Below are 19,098 nucleotides of genomic sequence, written 5' to 3' on the forward strand. Positions count from 1 at the left end.
CCAAAGAAATCCAGAGGATCGCTCTTGGCAAGATCTCCTGTTCTTTTTCTTACTATTGTTTTTCTTGACCATCACACCACAAATCTGCCATGATAAGAATCAGCAGTAGGCAGCATTTTCCTTAGACAAGTAAATACCTGCTTTCCACATGGGTTCCTCTGCCTGCGCACTGCACTGTGCGTGTAAATGTGTACATAAAGCCAAAGAGATAATGGTGGTTACCAGTGGCGAGTGGGGAGTGGAGAGCTCTGTAGACTTAGCTCTTGTTTTTCTCCAGGGAAAATCAACCTCTATTTATAGTTAACAATTACTAAAGCAAAGCAATTGTGTGTGTGGCAAGCCACATGAGTCTGATTCTGAAAAGCCCGTAAGTTATGCTACCTTTCTGTTGGGTAAAATGTTATTTCACACTTGTGAAAGCCAGTGACACCTTATATTTGCCCAGAGCATCACTACCGTGACTTGCAAGAACATTTTTAATATTTATTTATTTATTATGTATACAATATTCTTTCTGCGTGTATGCCTGCAGGCCAGAAGAGGGCACCAGACCTTATCACAGATGGTTGTGAGCCACCATGTGGTTGCTGGGAATTGAACTCAGGACCTTTGGAAGAGCAGGCAATGCTCTTAACCACTGAGCCATCTCTCCAGCCCCGCAAGAACATTTTTAGATAAAAATAGGAAAATAGCTGACACTTCAAATAAAGAAACAATTCTAAACACATAAGTTTATCTTCACTCGGGTTGAAATGATAATGCGTACAAAGACCTTTGTGTGTTGTGGTTTCAAAATGAATTGCCCCATGGGTTCATGTTTTGAAAGCTTGGTCTCTATTTGCTGGTACTGTTTTGGGAGGTGCTAGAAACTTCAGGAGGTAAGACCTAGCTCAGGGAAGTCGGTTACTAGGAGTGAATATTTCATTCCTTACGTGACCGTCACTGTATGTACAGAAGGAAAAACAAAAGAACAGCAGTAAGAAGATTTTTCTGGTGATGGTGGTAACATTTTGCTTTCTTTCATTTTTATTTTAAAAATTTAGGAGGCTGGGGGTATGGCTTAGTGCTGACAAGCACCTGCTACCAAGCCTGATGACCTGAATGAGTTCAATCCCTAGAACTAGCATGGTGGAAGGAGAGAAACCAAGTCTAACCTCAGCATGTGCATCATGTTTAATAAACCTCAGAAAATGTTTATTTCAGTTTTTATTACGCTTCAAAGTAATGAGTTTCATTATGATATTTTCATACACATATTACTGTATCTTATTCATTTCATGCCTGTACTACCTGCCCTGTCCATCTCCTAAACTGGCCTCCTTTCTTCTCTCCCATAGTTCTGCTTCTGCTATCATATATTACACACAGACACACACAGATTCCCTTCCCTTCCTTCCTTCCTTCCCACCTCCTTCTTTCTCACTTTCTCCTCGTTCTTGATTGTTCTCTTGATTATGTATGAGAGAAAATATGCAATACTTTCATTTTATTTTTCTACTACCCTCTTGCTCTGCACTTCTCCTTCCCACCCTTTAGACTTTTTCCTTTCCCCTAGTAGTCTCCCCTCTCTTTCTTACAAACACACACACATACACACACACTCACAAGACTTCATATGAAAGCTGTATGATGTATCTTTAGAAAGAAATATAAGTTAAATAAGTATATACTGTACAAAAAACCCACTTTGGTCACTTTTCACAAATACAGCTTTCGTATGAAGTCTTGTGAGTTAAAAGTTCTCTAAAGCACCCTGGAGAAAGAGGCAGGAAGATTAGGAGTTGAAAGTCATGAGGGCTACATAGGGAGACCCTGTCTCCAAAACTAATGGTTGGGCTGTAGTCAGTGGTACAGCACATTTCTGGTACCTGTAGAACTGAGTTTGTTTTCACCAGCACACACACACACACACACACACACACACACACACACACACCAAGTGAGATTTCTAGTGCTCATTAAGTTTTCACATTGACTATAAAACCAGTTTATCATCCAGACTCAGAAAGACAAATTTTTTTATCATAAGCAGAATTTAAGATAGAGACTGTGAGTACTGTAAAATATGCAAACCTACATGCAAGTTGAAAGCACTTTTATTTTGAAGTGTACCTATTGCCCACTAATGATGTTGGGTAAGTTGTTTTCTCTTTAGGCTCATTTATTTACCTGTAAAATATAAATAATTATTACTATCATGAGATAGGGTTTCTCTGTGTATCTCTGACTGTCCTGGAACTCACTCTGGATTCTAACTCACAGAAATCCACCTGCCAACTTCCATAATGTCTTCCAAACCCACACTGTCTCTCTGTGTATGTGAGTGTATAAGTGAGTCTCTTTAGTGGAGTTTTGACTGATAGAGTCACTCACTTTACATTTGTTTTGCAAAGCAAGATCTATATGCATTTTAAAAACTATTTTCCCCCAAACTTTCATGTTCTTTCTTTAGACTATTTTTATAAACCAAAAGTTTCCAAAAAGAGTCCAGAGCATGTTCAACTTTAGAGATGAACCATCCTTGTTCATATTTAAAACAGTCCACTTGTCCACAGTAAACTGTGCTCTGTGTGCCTTAGGAAAGACTTAATTCCTCTTGGGAACTATTATCTAAGTGAATTCTCAGAAGGCTCTATAGTCAGCTTTCTGAAGATAGAAGCACCAAGGCCTTCAAGCCCATGAAAAATGTTCTAGGCCTCCTCTATGTCTGCGTTCTCTAAGTCCGTCCAGAAATGCTGTCTACTGGATGTGATAAACAACAACAACAAATAGTCCTGAAAAAATCCTTATGTTCTCCAGAAATTTCTTGGAGATTTTCCACTTTTCTGGGATATAGTATCCAAGTGTTTTTATTCCACTGCTTCCTTGAAGGAAATTCTGGGTTAATTTCAGAAATTTTCTTAAATCTTTTCCTTCCTACTTTTAACAGATTTTTTTTTAAAAAAATCCATGTTACAAAAAGCTGATCCTTTTCAGAAATTACTTAATATGAATGACAAATATGGCTTAAATAAAGCAAAACATAAATAAAAATTGGTAGAAGAAAGAGAAATAGCAAAGAAGAGAAAGAAAGGAGAATAAAAGGGAGCCAGAGATCAGAAAAAAGAGCATAATTATCTATAAAATTTTATGCTTTAAATTTTTTAGCAAAAGTTTGGGCGAGAGGAGGCCACCAGTGGGATGGGGATGAGAAGCAAGAGGGGGTAGTGGGAGTAAAGATCCTGCTATGCATGTGCAAACATGCCAGAAGGAGGTCCATTATTTTGTTCATTTGCTTAAAATTTCTCTAGTAGACTGGAAGTATACACTTCAAAAGGTTCAAGAGAGGAAACCAAACCAACTTTTAAAGAGAATTACAAGTATTTTTAATGTAAAGGAAGGCATTGCCCCCAGGGATATGCTATTGTATATTTAACCTTTTGCTTTCTTTAAAAAACACACAAAGCAATACCTCTAACCCCAAGCACCATGAGAATGGTTTTAAAAAGTATTTTCAAGTAACAACATTTTCTAATTTTGTGTTTTATCACCCTAATTTGGGAAGAACTTAGCTGTAACTGCACAAAAAGTAATGAATTCTTTGTATTTTTTACTTAATGTTTCACCAAGGACCTCCTTTGTCTTGTGGAGGCAGCTAGGCGGAGGGTCAGAGACCAAAAATCCTCCTAAAGTATTTGTTGACCTGGTGTGGATGTCAAAGAGCAAACATAAGAGCTTGCTTCCCGTCCTGGGGCCTTGGTGGTTGACATTCAACTGTCTGATATGTTCTAAAAAGTTTTCCAGATTAATGTGACAAATAGTGATATTTGCTTTTTTTTGTTAGAATCTCAGTTTTCAAGACAACAGTGGACCTAGTGTAATTATCTCCTTGGCTTCCTTGAAGCTAGGATAGCTGTGTAACCCAGCTCTGGGTTACAGTGAGATCCAAGTCTACTGAGAGACTTTTGGCAAAGTTAATGTCTTCTTGATGAAAGCGGACAGCACTCACTCACTCACTGCTCTAGTCTTTCGCTTAGAATTCAGGCACAGGATTTAGAGGTATGAGAGCCACTCTATCTGCAGAAAGCAAAGCCACGTTTAAGACAGCAGAGCAGAGAGATGGAAAGAAAGGGTTAGTACTTTAAAGATACTGTGGAGATTCTGGGTTGCTGACCTCAGAGTTTTGAGCTGTTTAATTCCTAGTGTGGTTACTGTCCCCCGTACACCTTGGAACCTTGCTTAATCGTTTCCCCCACTTTTCTAGTTCACTTCTGACTGGTAGCTCATGTGAGGTATTCAATGAGTTACTGATTCAGTGGTATTATTGTCCCAGAGTCTCCTCAAACAAGTCCATATTTGCATTCATCTGGCTTCAGGCAGTTTCAGGCTGCCTGAGCCTGGAGGAGATGTGTACAGAGGTCTTCGAATAGGTCCACAGAGAGCTTGTGTCATTTCAGAAAAACAACACAAAAGAAAAAATATGTTTAGAGAGGGAAACTAAGACCAAAGGCTAGAATTTTGACCTTATTTTGTAGAATGCCCCCAACTAACTGTCAAACTGGTCAGAATTCTTGTTTTGCAGATGAAGAAATTAAAGGTATTGTTTAGGTGACAGGGATTTTCACAGTAGTATGTAGCAGGAAGTATGTCACTCTCAGATCTGAGGGTTTGCCACTCCACCTGACTTGTTTGGTTTCCTGAAAGCAAAGAGAGCTCAGGCCTGTGCTGAATGCTGGGCAGAATTTGAATATCTCCGATGCTAGGGAGAAAAGGGATTCTGATACAGAAAGGAACATAAGCAAACAAGAGTTTTCATTGATTGCCTCTGATCCAATAGTGACTATTGGCTAATGGCTAAAGCAGAGAATTGATTTCTTGAAGCCATTATCTGTTAACATCATGATAGTCACTGTCCACTTTGAGAGGGGGCACATGGGATATAATTGCTGTTGTGTTTTCTTTCTTTTCCGTCTTCCATTCCCTTCTCTCTGCTGAAGTTTGAACTGGAAAGCAATGGGCCCCCTTCTGAGTTTCATACTTGAGGTTTCTCTTCCATTTTGGATGGTTTTGGTCTTTAAAATATTGTTACCTATCTGGGAAGAGGAATTATTTAAGAGTTTCAAAGTAGAAAATGTCACAAATTGATCCAAGACTACAGATTACAATCCCCAGAGCTATGCTTTTTTTTTCTGCTGTGATTTTACTCTCAGTGGAGGGAGGCAACAAGCAAGGAGACGAGCTCTCAAGTAAGGAGTCTAGTTAGGAGACTGATGAAACCATTGCAGGGTCAGTAGCACCCATCAGAATTTTGAGGTTGAGCACAAAAAGGAAAACATGACCAAAAGAAACATTGTCCAAACCATCTTAGTTAAGAGCTACTTAACAAGATGCAAATCCACTCTGACCTAATCCTAAAATGTGAGCAGCAGAACTGGGAAAACTGCAGGCTACCAATGGAAAGAGATGCGAGGATGGCGAGACTGTCTGGAAGGACAGAAGTGATACTTTCAGTTTATTACATGTAAGACCAGGAGGTCTACTATTTTGTTATTATTTAAATGCACATATTGGGTAGAAAGTTGGAACTGAGAAAATGGAATCAGATGAACAGCCAGCCATGCTTGGTAGGGTCCTTGTAGCTGTGAGAAAGGTTTGTGTATCTCAAGGAAAAGAATGGAAGCACCACAGCCATCCTTCACACACCTCAACCTTCCATCAATATCATGCCCCATTTACTACTTGGATATGCTTTGACAATGTTGCTAGAATGTTTTTTGTCTGGAACTTACTAAACCTGACGAAAAAAGCGTTGTGTAAATTTTAAAGGAATTGAATTCTAACATGAAGTCAACTCCAGCATGGCTTTCTGGATATACTGATTTTGCTAGTTTTGAAAGCCTCCTTTACAACTGGAACCAGGATCTCCAGATTTAATCCCCAGCCTCAGGAATTTTCTCCTTTGCTACATCTTGCATTGATTTCAAACAAAAAATGTGATCACAAATGAGAAACTACCTTTGCTTTTTCAAACAGTTTCATCTCTTCCTACCCTTCCATCCACCTAGGAGGTTCTAATATGGCACTTTTGGTGCTGTATGAGAAAATATGATGCTTAATAATTGTCTCCCTACTTGTTTCTATTTCTAACATCTTTTTTTTTCTTTTCTTTTTTTGGATTTTTCGAGACAGGGTTTCTCCGTAGCTTTTTAGTTCCTGTCCTGGAACTAGCTCTTGTAGACCAGGCTGGCCTCAAACTCACAGAGATCCGCCTGCCTCTGCCTCCCGAGTGCTGGGATTAAAGGCGTGCGTCACCACCGCCTGGCTCTAACATCTTTTATTGAAAGGAAAATTGAATTTTGTATAGGTGGTTAGATACAAATACTGCCCATTTCCCAATTTAGATATTATAATGAGTTCTTGTTAAACATTTGGTATTAAATTATGTTGTCTCAAAATAGTATCTAGATTAGCCAGGCATGATGGTGCACACCTTTAACCTCAGTAGGTTGATCTCTGTGAGTGTATAGCCAGCGTGATCTACATAGTAAATTGCAGGCCTGCTAGGACTACATAGTGAGATCCTGTCTCAAATATCTAGAAGACAAAAATAGAGATAAAAGTAGAGGACTTTAGACTCTTTTGCTGTTCATTTGTTGGTTTGTAGGGTCTCATTTTATAGTCCACAGTAACCTTAAACTCATGGTCATCCATCTTGCTCAAAAGTATCAGAAGTAGACAAACACTGCACACCTGAGCATGATCGAATCTTCTACCTTGATGACAAATGAGGTAGAGAGGGTAAAGGCAAGAGGATCTAGATAAAGACTAAGTTCCAGGGCTGGCGAGATGGCTCAGAGGTTAAGAGCACTGGCTGCTCTCCCACAGGTCCTGAGTTCAATTCCCAGCAACCACAGGGTGGCTCACAACCATCTATAATGAGATCTGGTGCCCTCTTCTGGCCTGAAGGGATATACATGCAGACATAACACTGTATATATAATAAATAAATAAATCTTAAATAAAAAGAAACCAAGTCCCCAAATTGGAAAATTCAATTCTATCAAAGTACTTGGCAAAAACAACTGTTATCCATGGAAGGAATCAATCTAGGGAGACATTTTAAACAGTAAGGGAGAAGGACCTGGTGAGAATAGCCCAGTGGTTAAGAGCGCTAGTTCTTCTAGAAGACCTGGATTCAGTTCCTAATGTCCATATTGTGACTAACAAACGTCTGTAATTCCAGCTCAGGGGATCCAGTGCCCTCTTCTGACCTCTGCAGGCACCCAGCATGAATGAAGGTGCATGCAGGCAAAACACCCATATGCATAAATTTTTAAAAAATGATTTTAAAATTAAAAAACAGAATAAGGGACTGTTATACAGTGAAAATTGATACAGGGAGGGTGTGAATAAAGAAATACCTGGGACTGTGACAAGATTAAAAGCATCCTTGTGAAGTATACGTGGCATGAACAGCGGTAACTGTCATTCTTATGAGGTATAGAGGAGCAACAATAAAAGTTCTGTTAGGTGAGTTGCTATGTAGCTGGTCACTTCTTATCTATTGATCAAGTTAGAAGTTCTTCTTCAACTCCATTGCTCCATTGGTCATGAAGCAACAAAATTCCTCTCTGGGCCCCAGGGCCAGTCTTTGGTATGGAGCCAAAGGTCACCTCTTTCCAGCTGTCTCTGAGCACTAATCCTTGCCGTCCCTCAGTTCCATTTCAGAAATTCAAAACAGAAACCTTGCCTAACTGGTTTTGGAAGAAGCAGTTCCACTTGCTCTTTCTTTTTATCTTTTGTTTTCCAACACTTTTATTTTTAAATTCAACTTTTATTTTGAAGTAGATAATCCATTTACAAAGTTTAAAGATCTAAACTGTAAGAGGTATAAAGTTCCATTCCATTTTTTTGATGTTGGAGGGTTCCGTTGTTGTCAGTCATACTTCTGGCCCCCATCACTTTCAGGTCTTGGTTTTCTAACCTAGCAGTGAGATTTCTTCTCAGTAAAAAGAGATCTTTTTTTTTTTTTTGAGATGGGATCACCCTATCTTTGATCCACACTTTCACCTTTAATGTTTTGCACACTCAACATGTGTATAGGCTTTATAAGTGGAGGGCCATATATACTTTATAAGTGGAGGGTCATATATACTTTTTAAGTGGAGGGCCATATATACTTTATAAGTGGAGGGTCATATATACTTTATAAGTGGAGGGCCATATATACTTTGAAAAATACTCTTAAGTTATTTTGGCACATGCCTCTCTCTGGAATAGGGGCAAAGAGACACACATTGGTTTATACCCCAGCACAAACAAATATTTATTTCCTCTGGTAATGCCGGTCTTTAGAGGAAAAGTAGCTCAGGATTTGTCTTCTCTTTGCCCCAGGCTCTCTGCCTAATGGCGATGTTCCACTGGATTGGAGGGGGCTTCTTTGGCAGCAGGCTAAATAGTCACAGAGTGGAATTTCCAAAGGATTAAAGTTAGGTGGTCATTTTCATCTGTCTGGATGTACCCTTTTGCTCAGGCCTCCCTTTGAAGTAGCTATGCCTAGAATCAGAGGCTCTCAGCTTCAAGACAATGTTCTTTCCCTTTTTTTCCCTCTAGCACTCATCGGATAAGACTTTGCTACATCAGTGTAAGACCCAAACATAGAATATGGGCTTTGACCTTACATCTTAATAGACCCCTATTATCCAATTTCAAATATGTGAAACTAAACAAAGAGGGTATTTGACCTAAGTTTCAATTTCTCCATTTGTCAAAATGGAACCAATCATACAGACTTTACCCAGTTGATGTAAAGGTTAAGTGACAATGTGTGCAAAACACTAACACAGTGCCTAGCTACCACAGGTACTCAATAAAAAGGTTATGTTACCGCTATTGCTGAGTACAGGATAATGTTTGAAAGTAGAGGCTTTGGAGTTAGACTGTTCCCTCTCTGACCTTGGTCCAGAATTGTTTGCCCATTTTTGTTTTGCCACAGGTAAGTTAACTAACCCCAATTTCCTTAATCATAAATACATGTTTAAGTAGAACATCTCTTATTTATGCAGATTTCATTTGTAAGGTGCTTACCACTAAGCCTAATGTCCTGTGCCTTAAATGCACTTTAAAACCCAAACCCAACTACACTTAGATGATTTCTGCTCCTTCAGTTAAAGTAGGTGGTACCTCTTCGAAAATTTTCTTATAACAATTTACCTATAAAAGTGCATGTACAATATGGTACATTTGAAATGTGTTGAGAGTACATCTCATGTTGTATTTTTTCCTCAAAATTTAAAATATGTACTCATGGAAGAGTTCTTAATAAGGTATCATTCTGAGCATGACATGTCCTGAGGCTTATATTTTTACTTGTCTTTAACATTAACATACAAATCAGAACAGCACCTATACATAGTGCTGTCTACCAGATGCAGTGTGAGCAATACCATATTGGACTCAAATGCTGCCCTATCGAGACAGCACTGCTCTAACCTTTGATCATGTATTTCCTCTATGAATACATGTGAACACCAAAAGATTTACTATGCCTGACCAAAGACGTGTAAAGGATGGTAAGCATTTTTTCCTTTTGAACAGCTGAGCCCTGGCTCAAGTCAGAAACATCTGACTCCAGATATAACCACTGCATTTATGCACATGGTTCTTTCTGTATTATGCTGTTTTTAAAATAGTAACCAGAAAAGGGTGATCATATGCCTTGTGGATTCTGGTCTGTTACCACTGACTAAATGTAAGCACTTTAAAATAAAGTCCAAGACTCAGATAAAGACATAAATGTATTTATACTAAGTAATGGGAAGAAAAACTATCAAAATAAAAGTAAATATAAATTTGGGATTTTAGTTTTCTTCTAATGTTTAGACTTACAGCTAAACCTTCACTCTAAGAAAAAAAATAAGGCCACAAATCTGGAAACATTGAGCTTTCCTGGACAATCATACATATTTTACAAATGCCTAAGTTCCTATCTGAACATCTGAAGTGGAAAGATGTCAAAAGATACAGAGGGTGACAGAGCTGAGGGTACCAAGTAATTAACTTCTCCCTTAAGTCCAAAGGCAATAGCTGTTCTTTAATTCGGCCCAGCATCAAGAAATCACCTCAGCTTCAACATAGAAACACATCAGATAAAAATTTAAGTGACGGAAATGTCCGTGATCTTGTTTCTAGTGAACATCACTGATATTCTTAAAGCTTCCCAGGAACCTCTGTGGGCAGAGATGGTAGTTACTACTTCAACACAAAACAAACAAAACAAGTTTAATATTGAAAAGTGTTTTTAATTTCCAAGCCAAGGAGAGTATGTGAAGAGAAGAGTTAATTACACAATAAACTAAAAATTGCATAATAGATGGTGGATAATCTAATCAAAAACACTTATTAAGCACAGATCACATTATTGGATACTAATGTACTCCCTATGAACATAATGACTTCTGAGCTTTGATTCTAGAGCTTGGGGTCAAATAATACAGAATTAGTTTCTCATATATTAGTATAAATGCACATAAACACCTGAATTGCCTGAATAAGATATTCATAGATGTTTAGTCAACAGATCTAGAGTGGGGCTTATTTTAACCAGTTCCTAGGTGATGGAGATGCTAGACTAGAAATACAAACAGCCAGACAGGCATAGAAATGGGTTTTTGGAAATCTGAATGGAGCATTATATGAGTATCAAGCAGGGACCAGGCCTGTGTGTGATTGTTGGAAAAGGCTTCACATAGGAGGTTGGAGAGAGTCTTGTTTCTCAAGTAACCACAAGAGGACAGTTCAGTGATTGAGCTGGTATGAGCTGGATAGGCCATCCAAACTTTCTGCCCCTGTTTCCTTTTTCACGTGTAAAATAAAAAATTGAGAACATTAGATTCTTCACAGCCCTGAAAGAAGGATGGCATGTAGCTCAGTGATAGAGCACTTGCCTAACACATGCAAGGTCCTGGGCTTCATCCTCAATACTTAAAACTATCTGTAAATCACTATCTGCTTATAAGTTAAAAAATAGTATAAAATGTTCTATTAATGAGCCTAACAAAGCAGACTACACTTTCCAATTGAAAGTGTGACATGCTATAACAAAACGGCACTTAAGTCCTGAGTGCCACTTTTGTTCCCTACTCAACTGCCTAGCTATGGCGAGGTGTATGGCCCTTACCACTAAACTATTTTAAAAAGCATCACATCCACTTTGTTCAGCACAATGATACTTAACATTTATAAATTACTTTTCACGACACAACAAGCATCACACAACTGAAGTTATTTTCCATGAGTCTAATTACAAGTGGACCAGATTAAACTGAAGCAGCAAAGGCAGGTGGCAGGAGGAGCAGAGCCCGGCTGAGAATGCTGAGGGCTCTACCAATTATGTTCACCATTTGTAGGTGAAAACGAACCTTCACCAAAGTACAAAATCACGAAAAAAGGAAAAAAATTCAGTTTCTGAACATCTTCCTACTAAGAGCCACAGTGTCATGTAAGGAAAGGGATGAACTCCAATGGCTTATCTCTGCTCCTCCCCAACGTTCTGTATATACCAAGTAACAGAAACAAGCCAATAAATAGTGAAGTCAATACTTCACTTATCAAAAAGCTTTTCACTACTAAGATTTATGGTGCTCTTCCAAATACCTGAGAAAAACCAACGTTTAAGAAGGAAACTTTATTTCAGTCCGTGTTCTCAAAGGTTTCAGTACATGGTCAACAGATTCATTGCTTCCAGGCCTGTGGCGAGACATCTTGGCACGGAATTGGAAATATAGCAAAGCTGTTTACCTAATAGTGCTTGGGAAGCATAAAGAGAGGGGGAAGTGTTGCTGCTCCAAATATCCCTTTGAAGGGCATACCACTAGACCCTGTTTCCTCAAAGTTCCACCATCTCCTGGCAGCACCACGGGCTGGTGACCAAACACATGGACTTTAAAAAATTATGTATAGCTGGGCGGTGGTGGTGTACACCTTTAATCCTAGCACTCAGCAGGCAGAGACTGGTGGATCTCTGAGAGTTCGAGGCCAGCCTGGTCTACAAAGTGAGCTCTCGGACAGCCAGGGCTGTCACACAGAGAAACCCTGTCTCAGAAAACAAACAAACAAAATATTCTTTTGTAATTGTATTAATACAATATATTTAGATCACATTCACCTCCCAATTCCTCCCAGATCTTCCACCATATTCCCCTTTCAACAGTTAGGGGTAGAGTCTGATAAGCCTTACCTTTATCTATGTTGGAGTGTTGACCGACTTGGCTGATCTTGTGCAAGTATCAGGGAGGCAATCACAGGGCTGGAGAGTTGATTGGCTTGATCTTGTGCAAATGCTGGGCAGGCAACTACAGTTGCTCAGTTTAGGAGTGTAAGGACTCTGTTAAGTTCAGAAGACACTACTTCATAGTAGTCCTCCCTGACTTCTGGTTCTTATAATCTTTCTGCCCCCTTCCTCAATGTTCCCTAAGCCTTGGGGGAAAAATATAATACAGATGTTCCAAATATGGACCTTCTAAAACTTTTATTATTGTGAGAGGCCTCACATGTCATGGCACATGTGTGGAGGTTATAGGACTATGTGTAACTGATTCTTTCCTTCTACCTTTATGTGGGTTCAAACATAGGTTGCCAGTCTTGTACAGCAAAGCCCTTTATCTGCTGAGCCTAACACATGGACCTTTGAAAGATACTTCAGAGTGAAGTTATAATACATGACCACCACTCACACGACGGCTGGCTTTTTCAGTGGTGTACTTTAAACAAAACTGTTTTAAGGATCTTGTGCTGTGTTTGAAGTAGTACAGTATTTATGGACACAACACAGAAATCAGAAGATTGCAGGAAACCCAATACCAATTCATCCATCTACATCATACCTCCTGCATCTATCTTTTAAACATTCATTCTCTGGGAATCTCATGTGACACATTTTGAACATATTTACCTTTTCACCCAACTCCTCCCATAACTCCCTTCACTATCTTCTCATTCCTTCTCATGAGATTTGTTTTTCTTCCATCAAGTACAGTTTGTGTTGCTAGCTAGTTTGGAAGTATGGCCTGTCAGAGCCTATGGTCAACCTACCAAGGGTCATGTCATTAAAGAATCCTGATTCTCTCTCAGCTGTCATTAAATGCCAGTAGCGTCTTAGCTAGTGGTGGGATTTTTGTGCCTCCTTTCCCCTTCTGTGCTGTGATTTGTTTTTTTTTTTTTTTGTTTTCTGTTTTTTTTTTTTTTTGGATTTTTCGAGACAGGGTTTCTCCGTAGTTTTTGGTTCCTGTCCTGGAACTAGCTCTTATAGACCAGGCTGGCCTTGAACTCACAGAGATCCGCCTGCCTCTGCCTCCCTGGGAGGCATCTCTGCCTCCCCATCCTCTGCTGGGATTCAAGGTGTGCGCCACCACTGCCCGGCTGTGCTGTGATTTTTTTTTTATCTGACTGGAGCTTGCACAAGTCTTATGCATGGGGTTACAATCACTCTAAGTTCATGTGTACAACTGCCTGTTTGTATCCAGAATATAGTTCCCTTGATGTGATCCACCACCTCTGGATCTTTCCGAGTCCTATTCCAAGAAGATCCCTGAGCTTTGTAGGGATTAGTGTGATGCAAATGTCCCATTTAGGGCCGAGAACTCACCAGTCTATACTCTGCACATTAATTGCCATCAACTGCAAAGGAGGTGCTTTTCAAAGATATGTTTTCTAGAGTGGGTTTTTAAAAAAGATTTATTTATTATATATACAGTGCTCTGCCTGCATGTATGCCTGCATACCAGAAGAGGGCACCAGATCTCATTATAGATGGTTGTGGGTCACCATGTGGTTCCTGGGAATTGAACCAGATCTTCTGGAAGAGCAGTCAATGCTCTTAACCTCTGATCCATCTCTCCAGTACTACAATGGGTTTTGAAGGCATCTAGATTCTAGAGCTTGGAGAACTAACAGTATGAAATGAGCTTCTCAAATTTTAATGTGCATCAAAATCACATTCCCTTTTATATAGAAAACTTAAATATATCTTTTATGAGGAAAGCAAAGTTTAGACATGAAGAATTATCCAACATGAAGTAATTTTATTATTGTGTTGTCATTTCTGCTTGTTTCCAATGCTCCAAATGTTCTTACTGTGCTTGCAGAACCTTTATAAGTGGAAATAAACATCATGTTATATCTTTTAAAACTAACTTGAAGAACCTTTATAAGTGGAAATAAACATCATGTTATATCTTTTAAAACTAACTTGCACTTTCAGTATTTGTTTTATGAGCTAGGAAAGGAATATAAAAACTGGTAAATTTGACAATTAAAACTATCATCTACTTTTCTAAATCTGAAAGAAAGTTTATGACAATTCTTTATTTTTTGAGAGGCTCTCACTATGTAGCCCAGGCCTGCCTGGGACTCAATGCATAACCTACGCTGGCCTTGAATTTCCAAGTGCTGGGATTATAACTCTATATGCTACACACAGCTTTTTTTTAATATGGAAGAGAAAGATGCCTAATCTTAGCAAATATTCAGTCATACTAAAATGTAACTTATTTTACCGAAGAAAACATTATGATAGAAATTCCTTATATTAAAATATGTTGCTTCCTTTTCATTTCTTCAGAGTACCTTGCATATATAAACATGCACATATATACATCAAACACATATACACTCACTCAGCATACAGTTCGTTTCTCATTAATATGACACATAGATTAGACCACTTTATTTTGTTTTTAAAATTAAAAATTGTGTAACAAAACACCCAAAAGGAAAATAAAAACTGTATCAAATTTTGGTACATGTATAAAAAATATAGAAGTACTCTTCAAAAAGTTAGTGTTGAACCATTTTAATTTTAACATTTATTGCAAAGCACATTTTATAAACACTAAATTTACATAAAAGCTACACATATACAGACCCAAAAGAAAAATAGCAGTACTATTAATGCAAGTAAACTGATAAGATGTTTAAACAAATATGACAATAAAAATAATTTTCATTGCTATTTATTTTTCAAAAATTTAAAAACTACTCAGAAATGAAATGTATTTAGTATATCATGAATACTATCAAAGTTTAGAATTACAGAAACAACACAGAACTACTTATTTTAAAAATCTTTCAAATATTCAATAGCCAACTGATAATTATTAATGTCAGTAAATAGTCAACATCAGTAAAAGTTCCTATCTAACTGAATAGAAAATTTTAGGCTTTGGTTAACAGGCTAAATTTGGTGGAAAAATCTTTATGTCTCCTTTACATTATATTCCTGAGTTTTTGCACAACGTTACAGATAAGATAAAAACTTAAGGTATAGCTTTGTATAACGCTGCATTTTAGTTCTGAAAAAACAAGTATTGAGATTATTTTAAATGTGAATAATAACATTTAATAACCAAGACAGAAAAGAATGCATTTACTATAGCTTAGCTCAGGGAAATGTTAATGCCTCTAACCACAATTTGTAAAGATTATTTTTAAAATATGACAGAAATTCTATTATACCTGCCAGAAGTTTTTATTTGTACCTCATGAGATCATATTGACTTTGTAGAACACAATGCTTTTATAAAAGAAATGCTCAAATGATGACAGTCAGCACAAGGCTAGGCACAGTGTAGGTGTTCCATATTATTAATTTAGCATAACAAAGTATTATTTCTACACATTAACAGTTCAACAGGTAGTTATAAGTTGATTTAAAGCATTTTAAACAGAAAATACAGTTTTAGTAACAACCATAAGAGGAATTTTTACAAGTGGCCATTTTCAGTCTTAGTTTTATAAAAATAGAGTTTCAGATTCCTTTAAATAGGCCTTAGAAAGCTGCCCCTGTTTGCTGCTAAATGTGATAAGAGCAACCTATTAACACCTTCAGAACTGATTAGTTTAGATGACAACCCTCCCTAGAGCAGTTTCCCTTGAAAACAATCTATGCCTCTGAAGACCAATGTGGATTTCTGAACAATTCCCATACCTCCTGGAAAATTACTATCATTAAATGGATTTGAGAAATAATGATTTCAGGTTACCAAAATTTTTATCATACTTGGACATTACTTTACATGAGTAAAAACATGTATGGAGATCTTGAATAACCTGCCTAGCTTATCATCAGACCTTACCCAAAAGTATTTCTTATCTAAAAGTCACAGGTTTTGCTCTAGGTCTCTTGCTAGTCACAAGAGCTATCAGACAGTGATCGCTTCTGTCAAATCTGCTGGTGATTGCTGTTCTATAGTTTTATATTGCATAGGCTTTTTCTTACTAGGAAACAGAAGAATCATCTGGCAGTTGTATTTTAAAAAGAGCAATACAACTTATGAAGAAGTTAGTTCTTAAAATGGCAATGTCAGCATCAGTAAGAAGTATCTGCAAAGCTGATTACCAAATATCTTAGTTTTTTTCTTTCTTTTAAAATAGGATCTCACTATGTTGTCAAGGATAGTTTTGAACTCCCAAGCTCCAGAGCTTCTTACACTTTAGCATCCCAAGTAGCCTGGGACTACAGATGGCACTACCACATTCAGTTTTCAAATTCCTATTTTTTTAAAAAATTTTCAATTTACAAAATAGTATGTCAACTCCATGTACAAAATCTCATTAGCCATATAATGCAAGAAGAAAATAATTATTTAACTGGATATGCATTTAAAAAGTACATAAGTTTATTTAATTATTACCTAGTAACAAATTCCTCTAAATAAAAAGAGAAAATAAGTAACAAAATACACTATCAAATGAATGCCATAGAGCACTAAGGAAAGTTTAAATTATCAAAGATTTGAAAGAATTTTTAATTAGTATTAAAATTGTTAACCGGTAGCAACTTCTGTTTTCTAATAAGAGTATTATATAAAAAGAAAACTGAAAGCTCATTGAAGGGGTTAAATAGTTTATAAGATGACTAAAATTACTTAATTTAAATGAACTATTTTAGATCTTCAAGTAAATGATATAGTATTCAAAGAATTATTTAAAAATAGCCTTTAACAATTTTAGAATCAGTAAAAATTACTAATGGCTTAAGACTAATAGACATAAGTATTTTATCAAACTCTCTATATAAAGATTAGAAAGAGCTTAATACCACAGTCTGCTTCAAATCGCCATCTGTATCTCAGCAAAGTTATAGAAGCTGTCAACATCTCCAGATGCTGTCTCCTTCTTTTCTGATACAAACATCTATTTAAAATACAAAACAAACATAAGATTAGTTCTGTGGCCCTTAAATACCAAAGGCCACATATTTATAGAACAAAGTCATAAGCTTAGGGTTTTCTTTTTAAGATTTATTTATTTATTGTGTACACAGTGTTTGGCCTCCTTGTATGCCTGCAGGCCAGAAGAGGGCACCAGATCTCATTACAGATGGTTGTGAGCCACCATGTGGTTGCTGGGAATTGAACTCAGGACCTCTGGAAGATCAGCCAGTGCTCTTAACCTCTGAGCCATCTCTCCAGCCCAAGCTTAGGGTTTTATCTTTAAGAAGTTTTTAGATTTACTTTTTATATGTATGAATGTTTTGCCTGCATGTATGTATGTGTACCATTTACATGCTTGGTTTCTTCAGAGGTCAGAAGAGGATATTGGACCTCTGAAGCTGGAGTTACATATGGTTGTGAGCCTATGGGTTAAAGAATATACTATAGATACAAGTACTATTTGGTTGTAAGGGAAAGGAGATAAAATGGAAAATTAGATTAAGATAAGTAAGATCTATACCTTTGTCCCGTTGAATATCTCGTTTACGATAAGGTGACATCCTTCTACAGCACCATTTCCATTAAATTCCAGGGCAATCACAGGACCTAAAATGAACCCCAAGAAGTTTTTTCTCACCACGAATACAAATATATTGTAAAGCTTATTCTTGAATTTCTTTTAGATTTTTGACATAGTTCACTATGTAGCCCTGAAAGACACTATGTAGACTAGTCTGCCCTTGAGCTTTTCTCCATCCTTCTGCCTTTACAGGTATGTATTAAACCCAGCATTCATTTTTTGATTCTTCTCTGAGAAATTTCCAGTATCTTCATCAGGTGGGAAAGAAGAAGGATGGAGATAAAAAGGCACATCATTTTAACTTTTCCCTATCCCTATCATAAAACAAATAAACACTGAGTCTCATCTTAGGATGCACAGCTCCCGTACTATTACACAACTGTATCACATTTTTAAAAATTATGTATGTGTGTGGGTATGTGTACATGTGGAGTCCTGCAAGTGCCTTGTGGAGGACAGACGAGGTCATTGGACTCCCTGTAGCTGGAGTTATGGACAGTTGTTCCTGAGCTTCCAGATTTGGGTCCTGGTATCTGAATTCCAGTCCTTTGCAAGAACAGCAAGCATTCTTTAACTGCTAAGCCATCTTTCCAACCCTTACTGTCACGCTTTCAACTGTTGAAAATTGTCTGGTTTCTTTGGTTTTTGTTTTTCTTTTTAAAACAAAACAAACAAACAAAATAAAAGAATCTCCACTAGTACAAAGACTAGTGGGCAAAATACCAAACAAGATAAAAACAATCCAAGTCAACACACAAGTCTTACCAGGCAGCCTGCCCTCCTTCCAGCTCCCCTACTTAACCATCCAAGTTCTAGTTCACCAACTATGGAAATAAATCAAAAGGGAATTGAGGCCAGGCACCAAAGCAATGCCTCTTTGAAAGAATTTTCCTTAAGTGTGTTTTAAAGTTACATTCTAAAAGTAAATATCAAACTTTTATTTTTAATCCTCTGAATAGAAAGATTTGTGCCTCCTTTCCCACCCATTAATTTAATGCTTTTAAGACCCCCTCTGACTTACATTTTGAGTTAAATATTCATGATTTAATCTTTGGCAAACCTGGAATTTAGCATAGATTTGTTGGCAAGCATGACCAAAGCCAATCAGACCAAGAAAATGTGTGCTTCAATTAATGTGTATTCAGCTATCACTATATTCCAAACAGATCAGCATTTTATTTCCTATGGTGATGGAGAAGTTTTGACCTCAAGGAGTTTACAAATGTGTCTCAAAAACAGATATAAACTAATTAAACAAACAAAACAATATAGAATAATGGAGTACTACATCTGAAAAACCAAGGTAAACAAAATATGAATGCTAAG

The 19,098-nt window shown here is 37.4% G+C and overlaps 1 protein-coding gene across 2 annotated transcripts in view; it reads right to left on the bottom strand.

The window, feature by feature from the left end:
* Nucleotides 1–14,054: 14,054 nt before the first annotated feature.
* The window catches only part of LOC121443737 (protein XRP2-like), a 31,014-nt gene continuing 25,970 nt past the window's right edge, over nucleotides 14,055–19,098 (bottom strand). The window contains exons 4-6 of one of the 2 annotated variants that reach the window (XM_041645532.1): nucleotides 17,713–17,798; nucleotides 17,078–17,172; nucleotides 14,055–14,126 (exon numbers count right to left, since the gene is read on the bottom strand). In XM_041645532.1, the coding sequence (XP_041501466.1) occupies nucleotides 17,089–17,172; nucleotides 17,713–17,798 (170 nt within the window). In that variant the 3' untranslated portion in view covers nucleotides 14,055–14,126; nucleotides 17,078–17,088. Of the gene's footprint in view, nucleotides 14,127–16,485; nucleotides 17,173–17,712; nucleotides 17,799–19,098 lie in introns of those variants that run through there. The other variant, XM_041645531.1, reaches the window with a different exon arrangement.

Source organism: Microtus oregoni, unplaced genomic scaffold (genome assembly GCF_018167655.1).
Source record: "Microtus oregoni isolate MIOR12 unplaced genomic scaffold, Mior012 000112F_ref0000385, whole genome shotgun sequence".
In the NCBI taxonomy this organism is placed as follows: domain Eukaryota; kingdom Metazoa; phylum Chordata; class Mammalia; order Rodentia; family Cricetidae; genus Microtus; species Microtus oregoni.